Source organism: Oncorhynchus mykiss, chromosome 6 (genome assembly GCF_013265735.2).
Source record: "Oncorhynchus mykiss isolate Arlee chromosome 6, USDA_OmykA_1.1, whole genome shotgun sequence".
In the NCBI taxonomy this organism is placed as follows: Eukaryota; Metazoa; Chordata; class Actinopteri; order Salmoniformes; family Salmonidae; genus Oncorhynchus; species Oncorhynchus mykiss.
This window is the reverse complement of record NC_048570.1, coordinates 22,511,598-22,528,675: the sequence shown is the minus strand read 5'-3', so window position 1 is coordinate 22,528,675 and position 17,078 is coordinate 22,511,598. Positions and strand designations below refer to the sequence as shown.

Here is a 17,078-nt window from a genome sequence, read left to right as displayed (position 1 = left end):
TCTCACACACATTATGAAATAATTATAAAATTAAAACTCCAAGTAGGAAGTAAAGTATACAGTGGAAAGACATTCATTTGTCTAAGTGTGGCTAGTGATTACACTAATTTCCACAAAGTTAGGTTATCATGGAGATGACACAGAAAACAACAAAGTTATGGCATAGTTAATCAAAAACAACCATATAGCAGTATAAATAAAAATAATAAAAAAAAAAAATATATATATATATATATATATATTAAATGTTATTATTATTATTTTTATTTATTTATACTGCTATATATATATATATATATATAAGTCCATTATTATCCCTGCACCTGTTGTTTCTGGGGAACAACATCAAATGAGATGTGCCCCAAAAAATGTCCTGTCTTCTTGAAGCAGCATCAGCTCATGGTACCTGTCCCCCTTCCTCACTCTGAGCCTGTCCCCAGCTTTTAGTTTAAACACCCCGGACGTGCAGAGAGACTTTTCCCAGTACTGAGTCCCTGACTCCTCCTTGCAGCCCTCTGAACCAGTTGGCTGACAGTCATTCGATTTGGGAATGCAGTCCACTGTGTCAGATGCTGTTAGCAGGTCTCTGTTTTTTTGGTAGCCCTTTGCAAACAGGATTACTTTTTGGGTGAGGATGAAACCTGATTCCTCCTCGTTACACACAAAGTGACCAGGGCTTCGGAACGTGATCTGCAGGTAAACCATGTACATGCCATCATTGAGCACGATGAGGTCGCAGTCATGATACTTAAAGCCGCTAAGGTGAGCAAGTCCAAGGTTGTACTCCCATTCAAGGTATATCACTTTTGAATGATTAAATGAGTATGGAGCTGGAGGAGAGACAAGAGAGGCCATTACTTTTTTAGCTTAGTCTTAATGATTGGTCTTTCAAGGAATAGTGTGTGTGTGTATCATAATTGTACCTGTCAGATGGGCACTTAGATTGTTTTCAATTTGCTGCTGCTGTTGAACGCCACCTATGGTGGGATAAAATAGACAGTGATGATGATGATGATGATGATAATGATGATGATGATTAGATTATCATAACCATATTCATAATAATAATTTACCCATAGAATCACCTCCAGCTGAAGTGTGCTACAAATAAAAACACAAGATCCATTAAGATTTTATGAGCATAATCTCTTAAAAATGTATTTGATTTGGCTCCCAAGTGGCACAGCGGTCTAAGGCACTGCATCTCAGTTCTTGAGGTGTCACTAAAGACACCCTGGTTTGATTCCAGGCTGAATCACAACCGGCTATGATTGGGAGTTCCATAGCGAGGTTAAATATATATATATATTGATCTAAATACAGTCCCCAAGTATTACCACAATTAGAATGACAAGCGTGTTCTGATGTTGGCTCTCTAATAATTATACACATTTACTGTAGGCTACTGTACCAGTTTCGTTTCTAACCACACACAACACTATCCATAAATTATTCTGAATCGGGATTATTTGCAGGTAACAGGTTGATTTAATCGAATAACACTTGTGCGCTGTTGAATGAGAAGCTCACCTGGTAGTCTGCTGCTTTATGATGATATACGTTTAGCAAGAGTACCAAACAAGACAGAAGTAAAGAGACAAGCGCAGCGAACCGAGTGAGGCACATTGGCCGCCCTTTGTCTCTGCGGTTCACTCGGGCATAACGACTCCTGTCACTCTCCGCAGGGATCTCACAGCAAACTGCCTCAGCGAAAGCAGCTGTCATGATCAGCATGTAGGGAGTACTCAATGGATTTTGACATTCAAGTCCGATTTATATCAATGTTGTCGCCCACGTTGCACCCAGGGGCGTTTCTAGGATTTGAAAACATTCGGAGTTTAGCCCCAAACCAGTAGGGAGGTCTGGGGGATCCTCCCCCGGCTGAGAGAAGATATTTCTCGCGTAACTGGCACCTTCGTACCTGCCACAGCAGACAGTTCCAGTACTTAATTACAGTAGCTACTGTAGGTCTCTACTCTGGAACACTCTCTACTCTGGAATACAAACATCTACAGTCAGTTGTGGAAATAGTACACAATTGTCATACTTGAGTAAAAATAAAGATACCTTCATAGAAAATTACTCAAGTAAAAGTGAAAGTCACCCAGTAAAATACTACTTGAGTAAAAGTCTAAAAGTATTTGGTTTTAAATATACTTAAGTATCAAATGTAAAAATAAAAGTATAAACCAATTCCTTATATTAAGCAAAGCAGACGGCCACATTTTGTATATTTTTTATTTATTTACAAACAAAGCATGTGTTTATTGAGTCCGCCAGATCAGACACAGTAAGGATGACCAGGGATGTTCTCTTGAAAAGCGTGTGAATTAGACCATTTTCCTGTCGAGTACTTTTGGGTGTCATGGAAAATGTATGGAGTAAAAAGTACAGAATTTTGTTTAGTGAAGTTAAAGTAGTCAAAAATATGAATAGTAAAATACAAGTACAGGCCCAAAAATCTACTTAAGTAGTACTTTAAAGTATATTTACTTAAGTACTTTACACCACTGTCTACAGTGTATTGTCAAAAACCTCCATACCATTCAACAACTTGACCTGCCCAATAAGCTAAATTTATTAAAGAATCACACAGTACCGAAACACCCTCTCTCTCACACACATGCACACACTAGTTAGAATCCATAGAGCAGCTTTAAGTGATACAGTCTACTGTGTGCTCACTCCTCTTCCTCTCTCCATCACTTTTTCTGTGTCTTCTGTTGCTGTCTCTCTTGTCTGCCCTCTTCTGTTGCTGTCTCACAGTCTTCTGTATTGCTGTCTCTTGTCTACCCTCCTCTCTTACCCTGCCCTGGTTGTAAAAACTGTAAAAGTAAACAATTGTTTAATGGTAATTTTACAGGCCTTTTCACCTCACCTGGAAATTCTTTGGAAACCATGTTATAGTTTTTCACTGTCTGCATTTCACCTGTTATCATTTGTTTTGCAAATAAATCAAACTAATTAGAATCTATGGAGCAGCTTGTAGTGATACTGTCTACTGTGTGCTCATCCACACTTTGTTCTCTCTCCATCTCTTCTGTCACTTTTGCTGTATCTTGTCTGTTGCTGTCTTTCTTTTCATCTGTTTCCTGTCTTAGGTTCTTGCTTTTTACTGTCTCCTTTGTCTATCCTCTTCTGTTGTTATGGCCTGTTCTGTTCTTCTGGTGTCCCTCTCCATCATATCCTAGTCTTCTGTTGCTGTCTCTGCTTGTTGTCTGGTGTGTTTCTCTTCAAATCAAATCAAATCAATCATCGAATCATGAAAAACAGCCCCAGATCATTATTCCTCCTCCACCAAACTTTACAGTTGGCACTATGCATTCGGGCAGGTAGCGTTCTCCTGGCATCCGCCAAACCTAGATTTGTCCGTCAGACTGTCAGATGAAGAAGCGTGATTCATCACTCCAGAGAACGCGTTTCCACTGCTCCAGAGTCCAATGGCAGCAAGCTTTACACCAGTCCAACAAACGCTTGGCATTGCACATGGTAATCTTAGGCTTGTGTGTGGCTGCTCAGCCATGGAAACCCATTTCATGAAGCTCCTGACAAGCAGTTATTCTGCTGACATTGCTTCCAGCAACGCGTGTGGCTGAAATGGGCAAATCCACTAATTTGAAGGGGTGTCCACATTTTGTCGGGGTATTGGATTAATTAAGATACTCTTTGAAGAGGTAGCGTTTCAGGTGTTTACGGAAGATGTGCAGGACCTCTGCTGTTCAAGCTTCAGGGGGAAGCTAGTTCACCATTGGGGTGCCAGGACAGAGTAGAGCTTGGACTGGGCTGAGTGGGAGCTGCCAAGAGACCAGAGGTGGCATAACAGAGTGTTTGGGTTGGGGTGTAGGGTTTGAGCAAGGCCTTAATGTAGGGAGGGGCAGTTCCTCTTCCTGCTCTGTAGGCAAGTACCATGGTCTTGTAGTGGCTGCGAGCTTCGACTGGAAGCCAGTGGAGTGGGGTGACATGGGAGAACTTGGGAAGGTTGAACACCAACCAGGCTGCAGCGTTCTGTGTGAGGTAGGGTCGTACTCTACGGATGTTGTAGAGCATAAACCTGCAGGAATGAGTTGCTTTGATGTTTGCATAGAATGACAGGTTGGTGTCCAGGGTCACACCAAGGTTCTTTGCACTCTGGGAGGGAGACACCGTGGAGTTGTCAACCATGAGAGAGGTCTTGGAGCAGGCAGGCCTTCCCCATGAGGAAGAGCAGCTTCGTCTTGCCAAGGTTGAGCTTGAGGTGGTGGGTTGACATCTAAGCTGAGATATCTGCCAGTCACACAGAGATGCATTTCGCCACCTGGGTGTCAGAAGGGGGGAAGGAGAAAAGTAGTTGAGCGTCATCCTCATAGCAATGGTAGAAGAGACCAGGTGAGGATATGACAGAGCCGAGTGACTTGGTGTATAGAGAGAAGAGGGCCTAGAACAGAGCCCCGGGGGCCACCAGTAATGAGAGCATGTGGTGCAGACACAGATCCTCTCCACGTCACCTGGTAGGAGTGGCTTGCCTGCTAGGATGCAATTCAAGAGTGTGCAGAGCCTGAGACGCCCAGCCTAAAGAAGGTGGAGAGGAGTATCTGATGGTTCACGGTGTTGAAGGCAGCCGATAGAGCTATGAGGATAAGAACAGAGGAGAGTGTCAGCTTTGGCAGGGTGCAGAACCTCTGTGACACAGAAAAGAGCAGTCTTGGTTGAGTGACCTGTCATGAAGACTGACTGGTTAGGGTCAAGAAGAGCGTTCTGAGAGAGATAGCAAGAAAGTTTGTCAGAGACAGCATGCTCCACTAAGAAAAGACAGAAGGGATACCGGTCTGTAGTTTTTAACGTCAGAGTCGTTGAGTGTTGATTTCTTGAGGAAGGGAGCGACTTGGGCCAATTTGAAAGTCAGAGTGTACACAGCCAGTGGCCAGGTATGAGTTGGTGAAGGAGTAAGGACTGAGAGAAGGTAACTCCCCAGACCAGAGGATGGGGTCGAGTGGGCAGGTTATTGGGCGGCCGGTCCTCACTAGTTGCAGGATTTCATCTGGAGAGAGAAGGGTGAAAGAGTTCAAGGCATAGGGTAATTCTGTGTTAGTGGGAACAGTGGACTTGGCTGAGTGAGTGAGGAGTGGATGTTGTCCACCTTATAGTTGACAAAGTCATCCGCAGAGAGGGAGAAAGGAGGGGGAAGGGTGGAGGAGAAGGAGGAGGAAAATAGTTTCCTAGGGTTAGAGGAAGAAGCTTGAAATTTAGAATGATAGAAAGTGGCTTTAGCAGCAGATACAGAGGATGAGAAGGTTGGGAGGAAAGAGTGAAAGGATGTCCTCCGGAAATGTTGTTTTCCTCCATTTTCGCTCAGCTGCCCGTAGCCCTGTTCTGTAAGTTCGCAATAAGTCACTCAGTCATGGAGGAGGAAGGGAGGGCCGAGCCGGCCGGGAGGACAGGAGACGAGTCATAGGATGCGGAAAGAGAGGAGAGTAGGGTCGAAGAGGTAGACTCAGAAGACCTGGGGGAGAAGTATTGGAGGAAAGGGAGACAGAACAGGAAACAAAGTAGTGACCAGAGACCCGGAGGGGGGTTGCAGTAAGATTAGTAGGTGACAGCCTCTAGTAAAGATGAAGTCAAGTGTATTGCCTGCCTTGTTAGTGGGAGGGGACTGGGAAAGGGTGAGGTCAAAAGAGGTAAGGATGCGAAAGAGAGTGATGGAAATAAATTAATTGAAGGCATATGTTGGGAGGTTGAAGTCACCAAGTACGAATAGCAGTGGGCCATCGTCAGGAAATTTGCTTATCAAGGTGTCAAGCTCATTGAAGAACTCTCTAAGGCCACCTTGTGGGCGATAGATGACTACAATGTTAAGCTTGAGTGGATCATTGACAGTGACCGCATGGAGTTGAAATGAGGAGAGGGACAGATGTGTGAGGGAGAAATGAGAAATTCTCCACTTAGGAGAAATTAGTAGTCCTGTGCCACCACTGCAGCGAATAGATGCTCTCAGACTATTAGAGAAAACATACAGTCATCAGATGAAGTGAGAGAAGCTCGAGTAGTCCTGTTCTCTGGGGTGATCCATGTCTCTGTAAGGGCCAAAAAGTAAAGGGACTGAAGGGCAGCATAGGCTGAGATGAACTCAGCGTTCTTGACCGTAGATCGGCAGTTCCAAATGCTGCCAAAGAGCAGGAATTCCACATGGGTTGTGTGCACAGGGTACACTAACTTAGAAGGGTTGCAGCCAAGGGGTGGGGAGCGTCTGTAAAACCTACAGGGAGAGGAGCGAACAAGTATAGAAAACACACACATAGTTGCCAGAGCTACCAAAGAGCAAAGTTAGATCATTTGAAAATAACTATGTAAGATAAACAAGTGAGAGAGTGGTGTGGAGCCTTCCTCTCTTTCCTTCCTCCAATAACCCTGCAGAACAACTTGGCAGAACTGTCTTTGCTTTGGCAACGAGACCATCACTGTCACAACTGCTGCTGCTAAAACAGAGGAGACTAAAGTACTAATAGGACAGGAGAAACCCCTCCCCTCCAACACAGCCACTGATTACAAAAACAACAACAGTCACAAATTGCACTGCCCTTTAATCCTGGTTGATGTGTCAACAATAATCTGCTTGTTATGAGCAGTCAGCAGTTCACACACAAAGTAGTCTACTGGGAAGGCAGTCAGCACTTAAAATAGATGGCTCTAGCTAGCAAAAATACAGTACTAGACAACAACAGATTAAGACAAAAATTAAATTTATCACACTTTGCTCAGTGCTATACTGCAGATTCTGACCGAGTGATAGGCATTTTGCTGAATGATGACATTCGTTTTGGATTGCCCAGTGCGCCAGGTGGGTGGAGATTTCACTTAAAGACCAATTGAATGGTTTACAATGTATAAACTCCACTCACCTGAGCCACCGGGTGATGCAAAATGAACTGCCTATTGACATCTTATGTGCTTCATGTGTGGGAGAGGGGGTCAATCGACGTGAGCAGTCCACTGCATTGTGAAATCTTGGCCAATCTCAGCAGCTACCGTGCCACTCAAGGGGCTTCTTGCAGTGCCTACTACTGGGTTCCTGCTAGATAACACAGCCCCAGAGTAAGATTCCACAGACAGAGTCAAAATTGGCTACAAAAATGTTAAGGTTAGCAGTGTGGTTAAGGTTCGGGCTAAGGTTAGGGTTAGGCTTAAAATCTGATTTTATGAACATAAATTGTAGGCATGGGTTTAGACATAATTAGCAGAGGAAAAAAAAAATAATACTAGTAAAAATGTCAGTAAAACATTAAAAAAAAATACTGCCTAGCACAAGTGATGTGTGTTTATGGAAACTCATACCAGACTGAAAAAAAAAGGTTCTGGGCTGGATGAAAAATATCAGGGGCTGAAGCCCTGGAAGCCCAGGCCTAATGACGCCACTGGTTCCACCTACATTCAGGGTTTCATGTGAAGGTGTTGTCCTAATCTGTGAGTTTCAGTGTAGTTTGTGGCCATTGATACCTTAACTTCCTGTTTAAACATTAGAAATTGATCACATATGGGAACCTAGGCTAGACCATTCAATAGACCTAAACATTATACCATCTATTCATGAAGCTGTCTGTCACCTGACACCTGGGGGGAATTCCAAGACAAACAATTCGTTTTTCTGAGTGATTCATTCATTTTAGTTGTTTGTTTGACCCACTGGCTGCAATTCATTCTACAGCAGTATTAGGGTGATTCTGCAACTACGGGCAATTATATGTCCTCAGGGTCAATTTCTTGGACTTTATGTGTTCAGTTCACACTACAATCACCCCAAATGTTTTAACACTAAGTAGTTTAGTAACATTTCAGATGCATTTTATATTTTGCCCTTGTCCCTGACCCTTTTGAGTTTTTCTTGGAGAAAACATGAATAATTACACTGGGTGGTTTGAGCCCTGAATGCTGATTGGCTGACAGCAATACCACAGGTATGACAAAACACTTATTTTTACTGCTCTAATTACGTTGGTAACCAGTTTATAATAGCAATAAGGCACCTCAGGGGTTTGTGATATATGTCTAATATACTATGGCTAAGGGCTGTGTCCAGGAACTCTGCATTGTGTCGTGCATAAGAACAGCCCTTAGCCATGGTATATTGGCCATATACAGCACCCCCTCGGGCCTTATTGCTTAATTATATAATGTTATCTACTAGAGAAAGAGTCTATTAAATAAAATCTATATCAATATTTATTGTGAGTATGCCCTTTGTATTGTTTTTTACACAAAATATACCTGTCCTTTGTTAGTGGTGTCATTTCCACCACTGAGGACCTATACCTCACTAAATAATGTTTTGTCAAGAGAATGTTAATTTAGTTAACATGGAAACTTATTGTGACTCTGAAGCACATGGCTGCAACAGACAGTTGTTCCAGATGTGATGTCCAGAAGTTGAGGAAAAATGTAGGTAAATATTGCTTTTGTCGAGAATATTTTTATTGTCAGTCATTTCCAAACAGGCTTTAATTTCTTTAATTTGTGGTAGAATAATAACATGAAAAAAGTATATTTGATATATTTAGTGTATGCTAGCTAACTATATGCTAGCTGGAATACTAGCCAAAACATGCTAAGCAGTCTGTCATTTTTCTCCAAAAACTGTAGAAGCGTCATTTAGATCCCAGTCATTTCTATCACAAACTTGAACTGTATTGGTAATGACAGAATGTACTTTCTTTTGTTTTAGGCTTATTTAATCATGTTTTAAATTAATTTAATTAGAAGATGTCACATGAAACAGCACAGAGAAATAGATGTCACACACATATAAATACCAGGAACATCTGCAAAAAGACAGGGAGAGATACTGAAAGAGAAGGGAGAAATGAAAATTATCTCTGAGCTTACAAAGTGAGAACAAAGCAGCAAGAGAAGGCAATAGAAATGCAACCAATGGAATAGAAGACAGACTTTAAATAGAACAGTTGCAATGGAGACCTACCTATCAGGCAACACACCACCTCAGTTACCAGATGAATAGCAGCCAGAACATGAGGCCAATATACCTGCCCCTAACTTATTTGCCCCTGATCCACTCCCTGATACCCCTTCCTCACCGTCTGCAACAGGAATGAGAAGTCGAATACTTGCTGGAAGGAAAAAGGTTGGAAGCCAATAGTCCAAGATATGAGACACAGGCCTCTGCAAAACCTAAGCTAACCTCCAGTTCATGGCGGACAAACTACAGTATCACAAAGTGATCAGCTGCAGCAACATTGGGAACCTTATAGAGTCTTTGTACTGTGTGATGTCACCATTGCCCTTGATTCGAAGCAATGTTGTCCTGATATTTATATACTTGGCCAAAGCTTTTCATACGGTAGACCATTCCATTCTTGTGGGCCGGCTAAAGAGTATTGGTTTCTCTAAGGTGTCTTTGGCCTGGTTTGCTAACTACCTCTCTCAAAGAGTGCAGTGTATAAAGTCAGAAAATCTGCTGTCTCAGCCACTGCCTGTCACGAAGGGACTACCCCAAGGCTCAATCCTAGGCCCCATCAACAACATAGCTCGGACAGTAGGAAGCGCTCTCATCCATTTAAATGCAGACGATACAGTCTTATACTCAGCTGGCCCCTCAGCTGGCTTTCTTAGTGTCCAACAAGCTTTCTCTACCCTTAACCTTGTTCTGAACACCTCCAAAACAAAGGTCATGTGGTTTGGTAAGAAGAATGCCCCTCTCCCCACACCACATGTGTGATTACTACCTCTGCGAGTTTAGAGCTTGAGGTAGTCACCTCATACAAGTACTTGGGAGTATGGCGAGATGGTACACTGTCCTTCTCTAAGCACATATCAGAGCTGCAGGCTAAAGTTAAATCTAGACTTGGTTTCCTCTATCGTAATCGCTCCTCCTTCACCCCAGCTGCCAAACTAACCCTGATTCAGATGACCATCCTACCCATGCTAGATTACGGAAACATACTTTATAGATCGGCAGGTAAGGGTGCTCTCGAGCGGCTAGATGTTCTTTACCATTCTGCAATCAGATTTGCCGCCAATGCTCCTTATATCACTGCACTCTATACTCCTCTGTAAAGTGGTCATCTCTGTATACCTGTCGCAAGACCCACTGGTTGATGCTTATTTATAAAACCCTCTTAGGCCTCACTCCCCCCTATCTGAGATATCTACCCCAGCCCTCATCCTCCAGAGACTGGAACGAGCTGCAACAAACACTCAAACTGGACAGTTTTATCTCAATGTCTTCATTCAAAGACTCAATCATGAACACTCTTACTGACAGTTGAGGCTGCTTTGTCTGAATCATTGTTGTCTCTACCTTCTTGCTCTTTGTGCTGTTGTCTGTGTCCAATAATGTTTGTACCATGTTTTGTGCTGCTACCATGTTGTTGTCATGTGTTGCTGCTTTTGTCACGTCCTGACCACAGAGAGCCCTTATTTTCTATGGTAGAGTAGATCAGGGCGTGACTGGGGGGTTTTCTAGTTATTATTTTCTATGTAGGGTTCTAGTTTAGTTTTTCTATGTTGGTGTTTGATATGATTCCCAATTAGAGGCAGCTGGCTATCGTTGTCTCTAATTGGGGATCATATTTAAGTAAAAAAAAATCCACCTGTGTGTTATGGGATATTGTTTTGTGTTTATGTGTAGTTGCATGTTAGTACACTATTGTCGTCACATTTTGTTTATTCTTTATTGTTTTGTTGTGTGGTTCACTTACCTTAAATAAAAAAGATGTGGAACCCAGATCACGCTGCACGTTGGTCCAAGTATGCTTCAAAAGAACGTGACAGAATATCCCATCAAACCAGGACCAAGCAGCTTGCACAAAGAGGAGAGGATTTCTGGACATGGGAAGAAGTGATGGGGAGATGCGAAACCCTTCCTTGGCAACAGACGGAAGGAGATTATGGAGGACAGTGACGACAACAGGGTTCACGGCTACAGAAATCCCAAGGACAACCCCAAGTGGGGGCACATGGAGCTGGCGGCTGAGCAGAGGGAAGAGCCAGAGACTGTCAGGGAGGCAATGGTGAAGTTGAGAGAGAGTGAAATGAGAGAGATGTTGTGCAAGTGTGTTCTGCTCAACATCCAGAGGATCCGATTAGCAGTCTGATGCAACCTGTGCTGGTTCCACGCTTCTGGCCTCAAGTGCACCTCTCCAGTCCGGTACATCAGTTGTCTCCTCCTCGCACTCTCCCTGAAGTGCGTGTCCCTAGTCCAGTACGTCCTGTGCCTGCTCCTCGCACTCTCCCTCCAGTGCGCCTTCCCAGTCCGGTGCATCCTGTGCCGGCACTACGCATCAGGTCTCCAGTGCGCCTCCCCAGTCCAGAGCTTCCGGCGACGGTCCCCAGTCCAGAGCTTCCGGCGATGGTTCTCACAGTCCAAAGCTTCCGGTGACGAGTCCCAGTCCAGAGTTTCTGGCGACGGTCCACGGTCCGGAACCTCCTGAGACGGTCCACGGTCCGGAACCTCCTGAGAATGTCCACGGTCCGGAACCTCCTGCGACGGTCAACGGTCCCGGAACCTCCTGCGACGGTCAACGGTCCAGAACATCCTGCGACGGTCAACGATCCGGAACCTCCAGCTCCATGGCCGGAGCCTTCCCTTGCGCCGATGCCCAGTCTAAGCACGGCGTCCAGTCCAGCTCCAAGGCCAGTCTTCTTCTGCGTTGGTGCCCAGTCCAGGCACAGCGTCCAGTCCCACTCCATGGCGGGAGCCTTCCCCTGCGTCGATGCCCAGTCCAGGCGCGGCGTCCAGTCCAGCTCCATGGCCGGAGCCTTCTCCTGCAATGATATCCAGTTCAGATCTGGTGTCCAGTCCCACTCTATGGCAGGAGCATTCCTTGATACCGAGGTCCAGTCCAGGCACAGTGTTCAGCCCGGGTCCATGGCTGGATCCGCGAGCTGAGCGGGTTCTTCGTCTCGCACCAGAGCCGCCCCCGATGTTGGCGGATCCGCGTGATGAGCGGGTCCTTCGCCCCGCACCAAAGCCGCTACCGACACTAGACACCCCCCCCCAACCCTCCCTTTTGGTTTCAGGTTTTGCGGCTGGAGTCCGCACCTTTGGGGGGGAAGGGGGTACTGTCACGTCCTGACCATAGAGAGCCCTCATTTTCTATGGTAGAATAGGTCAGGGCGTGACTGTTTTTGTTTCTAGTTATTATTTTCTACGTGGAGTTCTAGTTTAGTTTTTCTATGTTGGTGTTTGGTATGATTCCCAATTAGAGGCATCTGGCTATCATTGTCTCTAATTGGGGATCATATTTGGGATACCTTAAATAAAAAAGATGTGGAACCCAGATCACGCTGCACGTTGGTCCGAGTATGCTTCCAACTATCGTGACAGCCTTGCTATGTTGTTGTCTTAGGTCTCTCTTTATGTAGTGTTGTCTCTCTTGTCGTGATGTGTGTTTTGTCCTATATTTATATATAGAGATTTTTTTCAAAATCCCAGCCCCCGTCCACTCAAGAGGCCTTTTGCCTTTTGGTAGGCCGTCATTTTAAATAAGAATTTGTTCTGACTTGAGTAGTTAAATAAAGGTTAAATAAAAAATTATTACAAATTAAAAAGCCAACACAATATAAAAACATTCAGGTAACTTGCACTTTCTCACCTGCCACAGCAGACATTGCCACTTTTCAATTACAGTAGCAACATACTGTGTGTCTCTCTACTCTGGAACACACACATCTACATTGTATTGGAAAACCTCCATACCTCTCTCTCTTTCAGTTCAAAGGGGCTTTATTGGTGTTGGAAACATGTTTACATTGCCAAAGCAAGTAAATTAAACAATAAACAAACGTGAGAAGAAAAAGAAATATCAACAAAAAACAATGAGAAATGAACAGTAAACATTGCATTCACAAAGGTTGGAAATATCTCATTCCAAAACCGTTAGTCCCCCCTTTGCTGCCATAACAGGCTCCACTCTTCTGGGAAGTATTTCCACTAGATGTTGGAACATTTCTGCGGGGACTTGCTTCCATTCAACCACAAGAACATTAGTGAGATTGGACGCTGATATTGGTTGATTAGGCCTTGCATGCAGTCGGCGTTCCAATTCATCCTAAAGGTGTTCAATGGAGTTGAGGTCAGGGCACTGTGCAGGTCAGTCAAGTTCTTCCACACCGATCTCGCCAAACCATTTCCGTATGGACCTCGCTTTGTGCATGGGGGCATTGTCATGCTGAAACAGGAAAGGGCCTTTCCCAAACTATTGCCAGAAAGTTGGAAGCACAGAATCGTCTAGAATGTAGGCTGTAGCGTTAAGATTTCCCTTCACTGGAACTAGTTCCTGGACCGAACCATCAAAAAAAGCCACAGACCATTATTGCAAACTTTAAATTTGGCACTGTATATTGGGGTAGGTAGCGTTCTCCTAGCATCTGCCAAACCCAGATTCGTCCGTCGAACTCCCAGATGGTGAAGTGCAATTCATCACTCCAGAGAATGCGTTTCCACTGCTCCAGAGTCCAATGGCGGTGAGCTTTACAGCACTCCAGCCAACACTTGGCATCTGCCACTGTATACTCTCTGTTTAGGGACAGATAGCATTCCAATTCACTCAGTTTTTTTGGTTGATTCTTTCCAGTGCCAAATAGTTCTCTTTTTGCTTTCTCATAATTTAGTTTGTTCTAATTGTGTATCTGTCCTGGGGCTCTGTTTGTGTTCGTGAACAGAGTCTCAGAACCAGCTGGCTGAGGGGACTCATCTCACTATAGGTGAGGGCTTTGTGATGGAATGTGTAGGCATCACTTCCTTTTAGGTGATTGTAGAATTTAACAGCACTTATCTGGATTTTGATAACTAACGGGTCTGGTCCTAATTCTGCATGCATTGTTTGTGGTTTTGCGTTGCACAGAAAGTACATTTTTGCATGAGAAGTCTCAACTGGGTGTACCATTTTATGAATTCTTGGTTGGCGAGTGGTCCCCAGATCTCACAACCCAAGAGTTCTATAACTGAATGAAATATTTTTTGACAGATCCTAATTGGGATGTTGAGTTTGATTTTCCTTTTGATGATGTAGAAGGCAAATTATTTCTAGACACCACAGGTAACTTGTGACATAATTTTCTGGAATTTTCTAAGCTGTTTTAAAGGCACAGTCAACTTATTGTATGTAAACTTCTGACCCACTGGAATTGTGAAACAGTGAATTATAAGTGAAATAATCTGTCTGTAAACAATTGTCGGAAAAATTACTTGTGTCATGCACAAAGTAGATGTCCTAACCGACTTGCCAAAACTAGTTTGTTAAATTTGTGGAGTGGTTGAAAAACGAGTTTTAATGACTCCAACCTAAGTATGTAACCTTCTGACTTCAACTGTATGTATATATATATATATATATATATATATATATATATATATATATATGTGTGTGTGTTTATTTATATAATTTATGTTTTGCCTCTTGGATCCCTATGGACTTGGGTCCAGCCCCTGACTCACACAATTGACCAGTAATTAATTACCCAATCAAGGCTGAGCCCCCAAATTACCAACGTGGGCCCCCTACCTCCTCTCCTCGCCCCATCTGACGATAAGCAGAGCGGCAGCAGCAGACTGTCTACACTCATTGAGAGCAGGCTCCTGAATATAGTACCACAGTATGAGTCATAATAGCCTTAAAACCTAGCGGTCAAACAGGGAAATGGTTCAAAACGTTTTTCCTCCATTCATTTTTCCCATAGGGGATTTTAGAAACACTTAAAATAAGGGCTGTGTTTTGTGTAGGCTTATCCTGGCGTGATAACCGTGTAAATCTCTCTAGGACAAGGTGACTTTTATCACACCTCCACAGTAAACAAAACTATATATACCTCATATACAGTGCATTTGGAAAATATTCAGACCCCTTGACTTTTTCCACATTTTGTTACATTACAGCCTTATTCTAAAATTGATACAATTGTATTTGTCTCCTCATCAATCTACACACAATACCCCATTATGACGAATCAAAAACAGGTATTTTGAATTTTTAGCTAATTTAGAAAATAAAAACTGAAATATCACATTTACATACGTATTCAGACCCTTTACTCAGTACTTTGTTGAAGCACCTTTGGCAGCGATTACAGCCTTGAGTCTTCTTGGGTATGACGCTAAGCTTGGCACACCTGTATTTTCTCCTATTTTTCTGTGCGGATCCTCTCAAGCTCTGTCGGATGTGGAGTGTAACTGCAGAGCCATTTTTAGGTCCGGGCTCTGGCTGGGCCACTCAAGGACAATCAGAGACTTGACCCTAAGCCACTCCTGCATTGTCTTGGCTGTGAGCTTAGGGTCATTGTCCTGTTGGAAGGTGAACCTTCACCCCAGTTTGAGGTCCTGAGCGCTCTGGAACAGGTTTCCATCAAGGATCTCTCTGTACTTTGCTCAGTTCATATTTTCCTCGATCCTGACTAATCTCCCAGTCCCTGCCGCTGAAAAACATCCACACAGCATGATTCTGACACCACAATGCTTCACCGTAGGGATGGTGCAAGGTTTCGTAAAGACGAGGCCCATGGCATTCAGGCCAAAGAGTTCAATCTTGGTTTCATTAGACCAGAGTCCTTTAGGTGCCTTTTGGCAAAATCCAAGTGGGCTGTCATGTGCCTTTTACTGAGGAGTGGCTTTCGTCTGGCCACTCTACCATGAAGGTCTGATTGGTGGAGTGCTGCAGAGATGGTTGTCTTTCTGGAAGGTTCTCCCATCTTCACAATGGATCTCTGATCTTCGGGTTCATGGTCACCTCCCTGACCAAGGCCTTTCTCCCCGATTGCTCAGTTCGGCCAGGCAGCCAGCTCCAGGAAGAGTCTTGGTGGTTCCAAACCTTTTCTATTTAAGAATGACGGAGGCCAATGTGTTCTTGGGAACCTTCAATTCTACAGAAATGTTTTGGTACCCTTCCCCAGATCTGTGCCTCGACACAATCCTGTCTTGGAGCTCTATGGACAATTCCTACAACCTCGTGGCTTGGTTTTTGCTCTGACATGTACTGTCATCTGTGGGACCTTATATAGACAGGTGTGTGCCTTTCCAAATCAATTCAATTGAATTTACCACAGGTGGACTCCAGTCAAGTTGTAGAAACATTTCAAGGATGATCAATGGAAACAGGATGCACTTGAGCTCAACTTCGGGTCTCATAGCAAAGGGTCTGAATACTTATGTAAATAAGGTATTTCAGTTTTTTATAAATGTGCTAAAATTCATAAAAAACTGTTTTTACTATGGGGTATTGTGTGTAGATTGATGAGGAAAATGTTTTATTTAATCAATTTTAGAAGAAGGCTGTAACGTAACAGAATGTGGAAAAAGTCAAGGGGGTCTGAATACTTTCTGAAGCCACTGTACCCCCCTTAGGTTCTCGAGAGCTAATGGGAACCTAGCCTCACTCTTACCAAAGAAGATATTGTAGCAAATATCGTGATTCAACAACAATGGATTCGAGTTACAGCTCTTTGACCATAACTGGTTGTGGACAAGCTCTATCGTCATAACACAACAGAACACATAAACTGGCATGACATTCACTCATGGTTGTGCAAAAAGAAATGTGTGTAAAACTACACCTCCAAATATTCCATCAACCTAGTGCCATCAACCTTACTGATGTTGTCTCAATGAACTGATGGTTTCCACGGTTGTGGCTAGATGTAGTAGAGCTAGCCACAAAAGCAATCCCATTGCGAGTAGTAGGCCTTGGCCTCTGGCCAAAGGAGGAGATGACTATCATAAAAAAATGATAACTATTACAAATTTCTTTTCAATTTAGTCAATGAAAATTCCACGTGAGACTAATGGACATTTAATATGACATGCAGACTGCGGTGCGAGAGCGGCAACGCAGATTACATTTTTCCTTTATTTAACTAGGCAAGTCAATTAAGAACAAATTCTTATTTTCAATGGCGGCCTAGAAGCAGTGAGTTAACTGCCTGTTCAGGGGCAGAACGACAGATTTGTATCTCGTCAGCTCAGGGGTTTGAACTTGCAACTTTCCGGTTACTTGTCCAACGCTCTAACCGCTAGGCTACCCAAATGAAAGAATAACAGCCCACTTGAAAATAGAGCTTCTGATGTGATCAAAGCAAAAATTGGCTACATGTCCTGGCAC

The 17,078-nt window shown here is 43.6% G+C and overlaps 1 protein-coding gene across 1 annotated transcript; it reads right to left on the bottom strand.

Annotated features, from left to right (window-relative positions):
- Positions 1–272: 272 nt before the first annotated feature.
- LOC110525015 (tumor necrosis factor ligand superfamily member 15) lies at positions 273–1,909 on the bottom strand. The gene is made up of 4 exons (XM_021604976.2): positions 1,531–1,909; positions 1,074–1,101; positions 924–977; positions 273–830 (listed from the first exon to the last, which is right to left on the bottom strand). Exons 1-4 carry the CDS (start codon positions 1,732–1,734, stop codon positions 346–348), a joined length of 771 nt encoding a protein of 256 aa, XP_021460651.1. The 5' UTR covers positions 1,735–1,909; the 3' UTR covers positions 273–345.
- Positions 1,910–17,078: the final 15,169 nt, after the last annotated feature.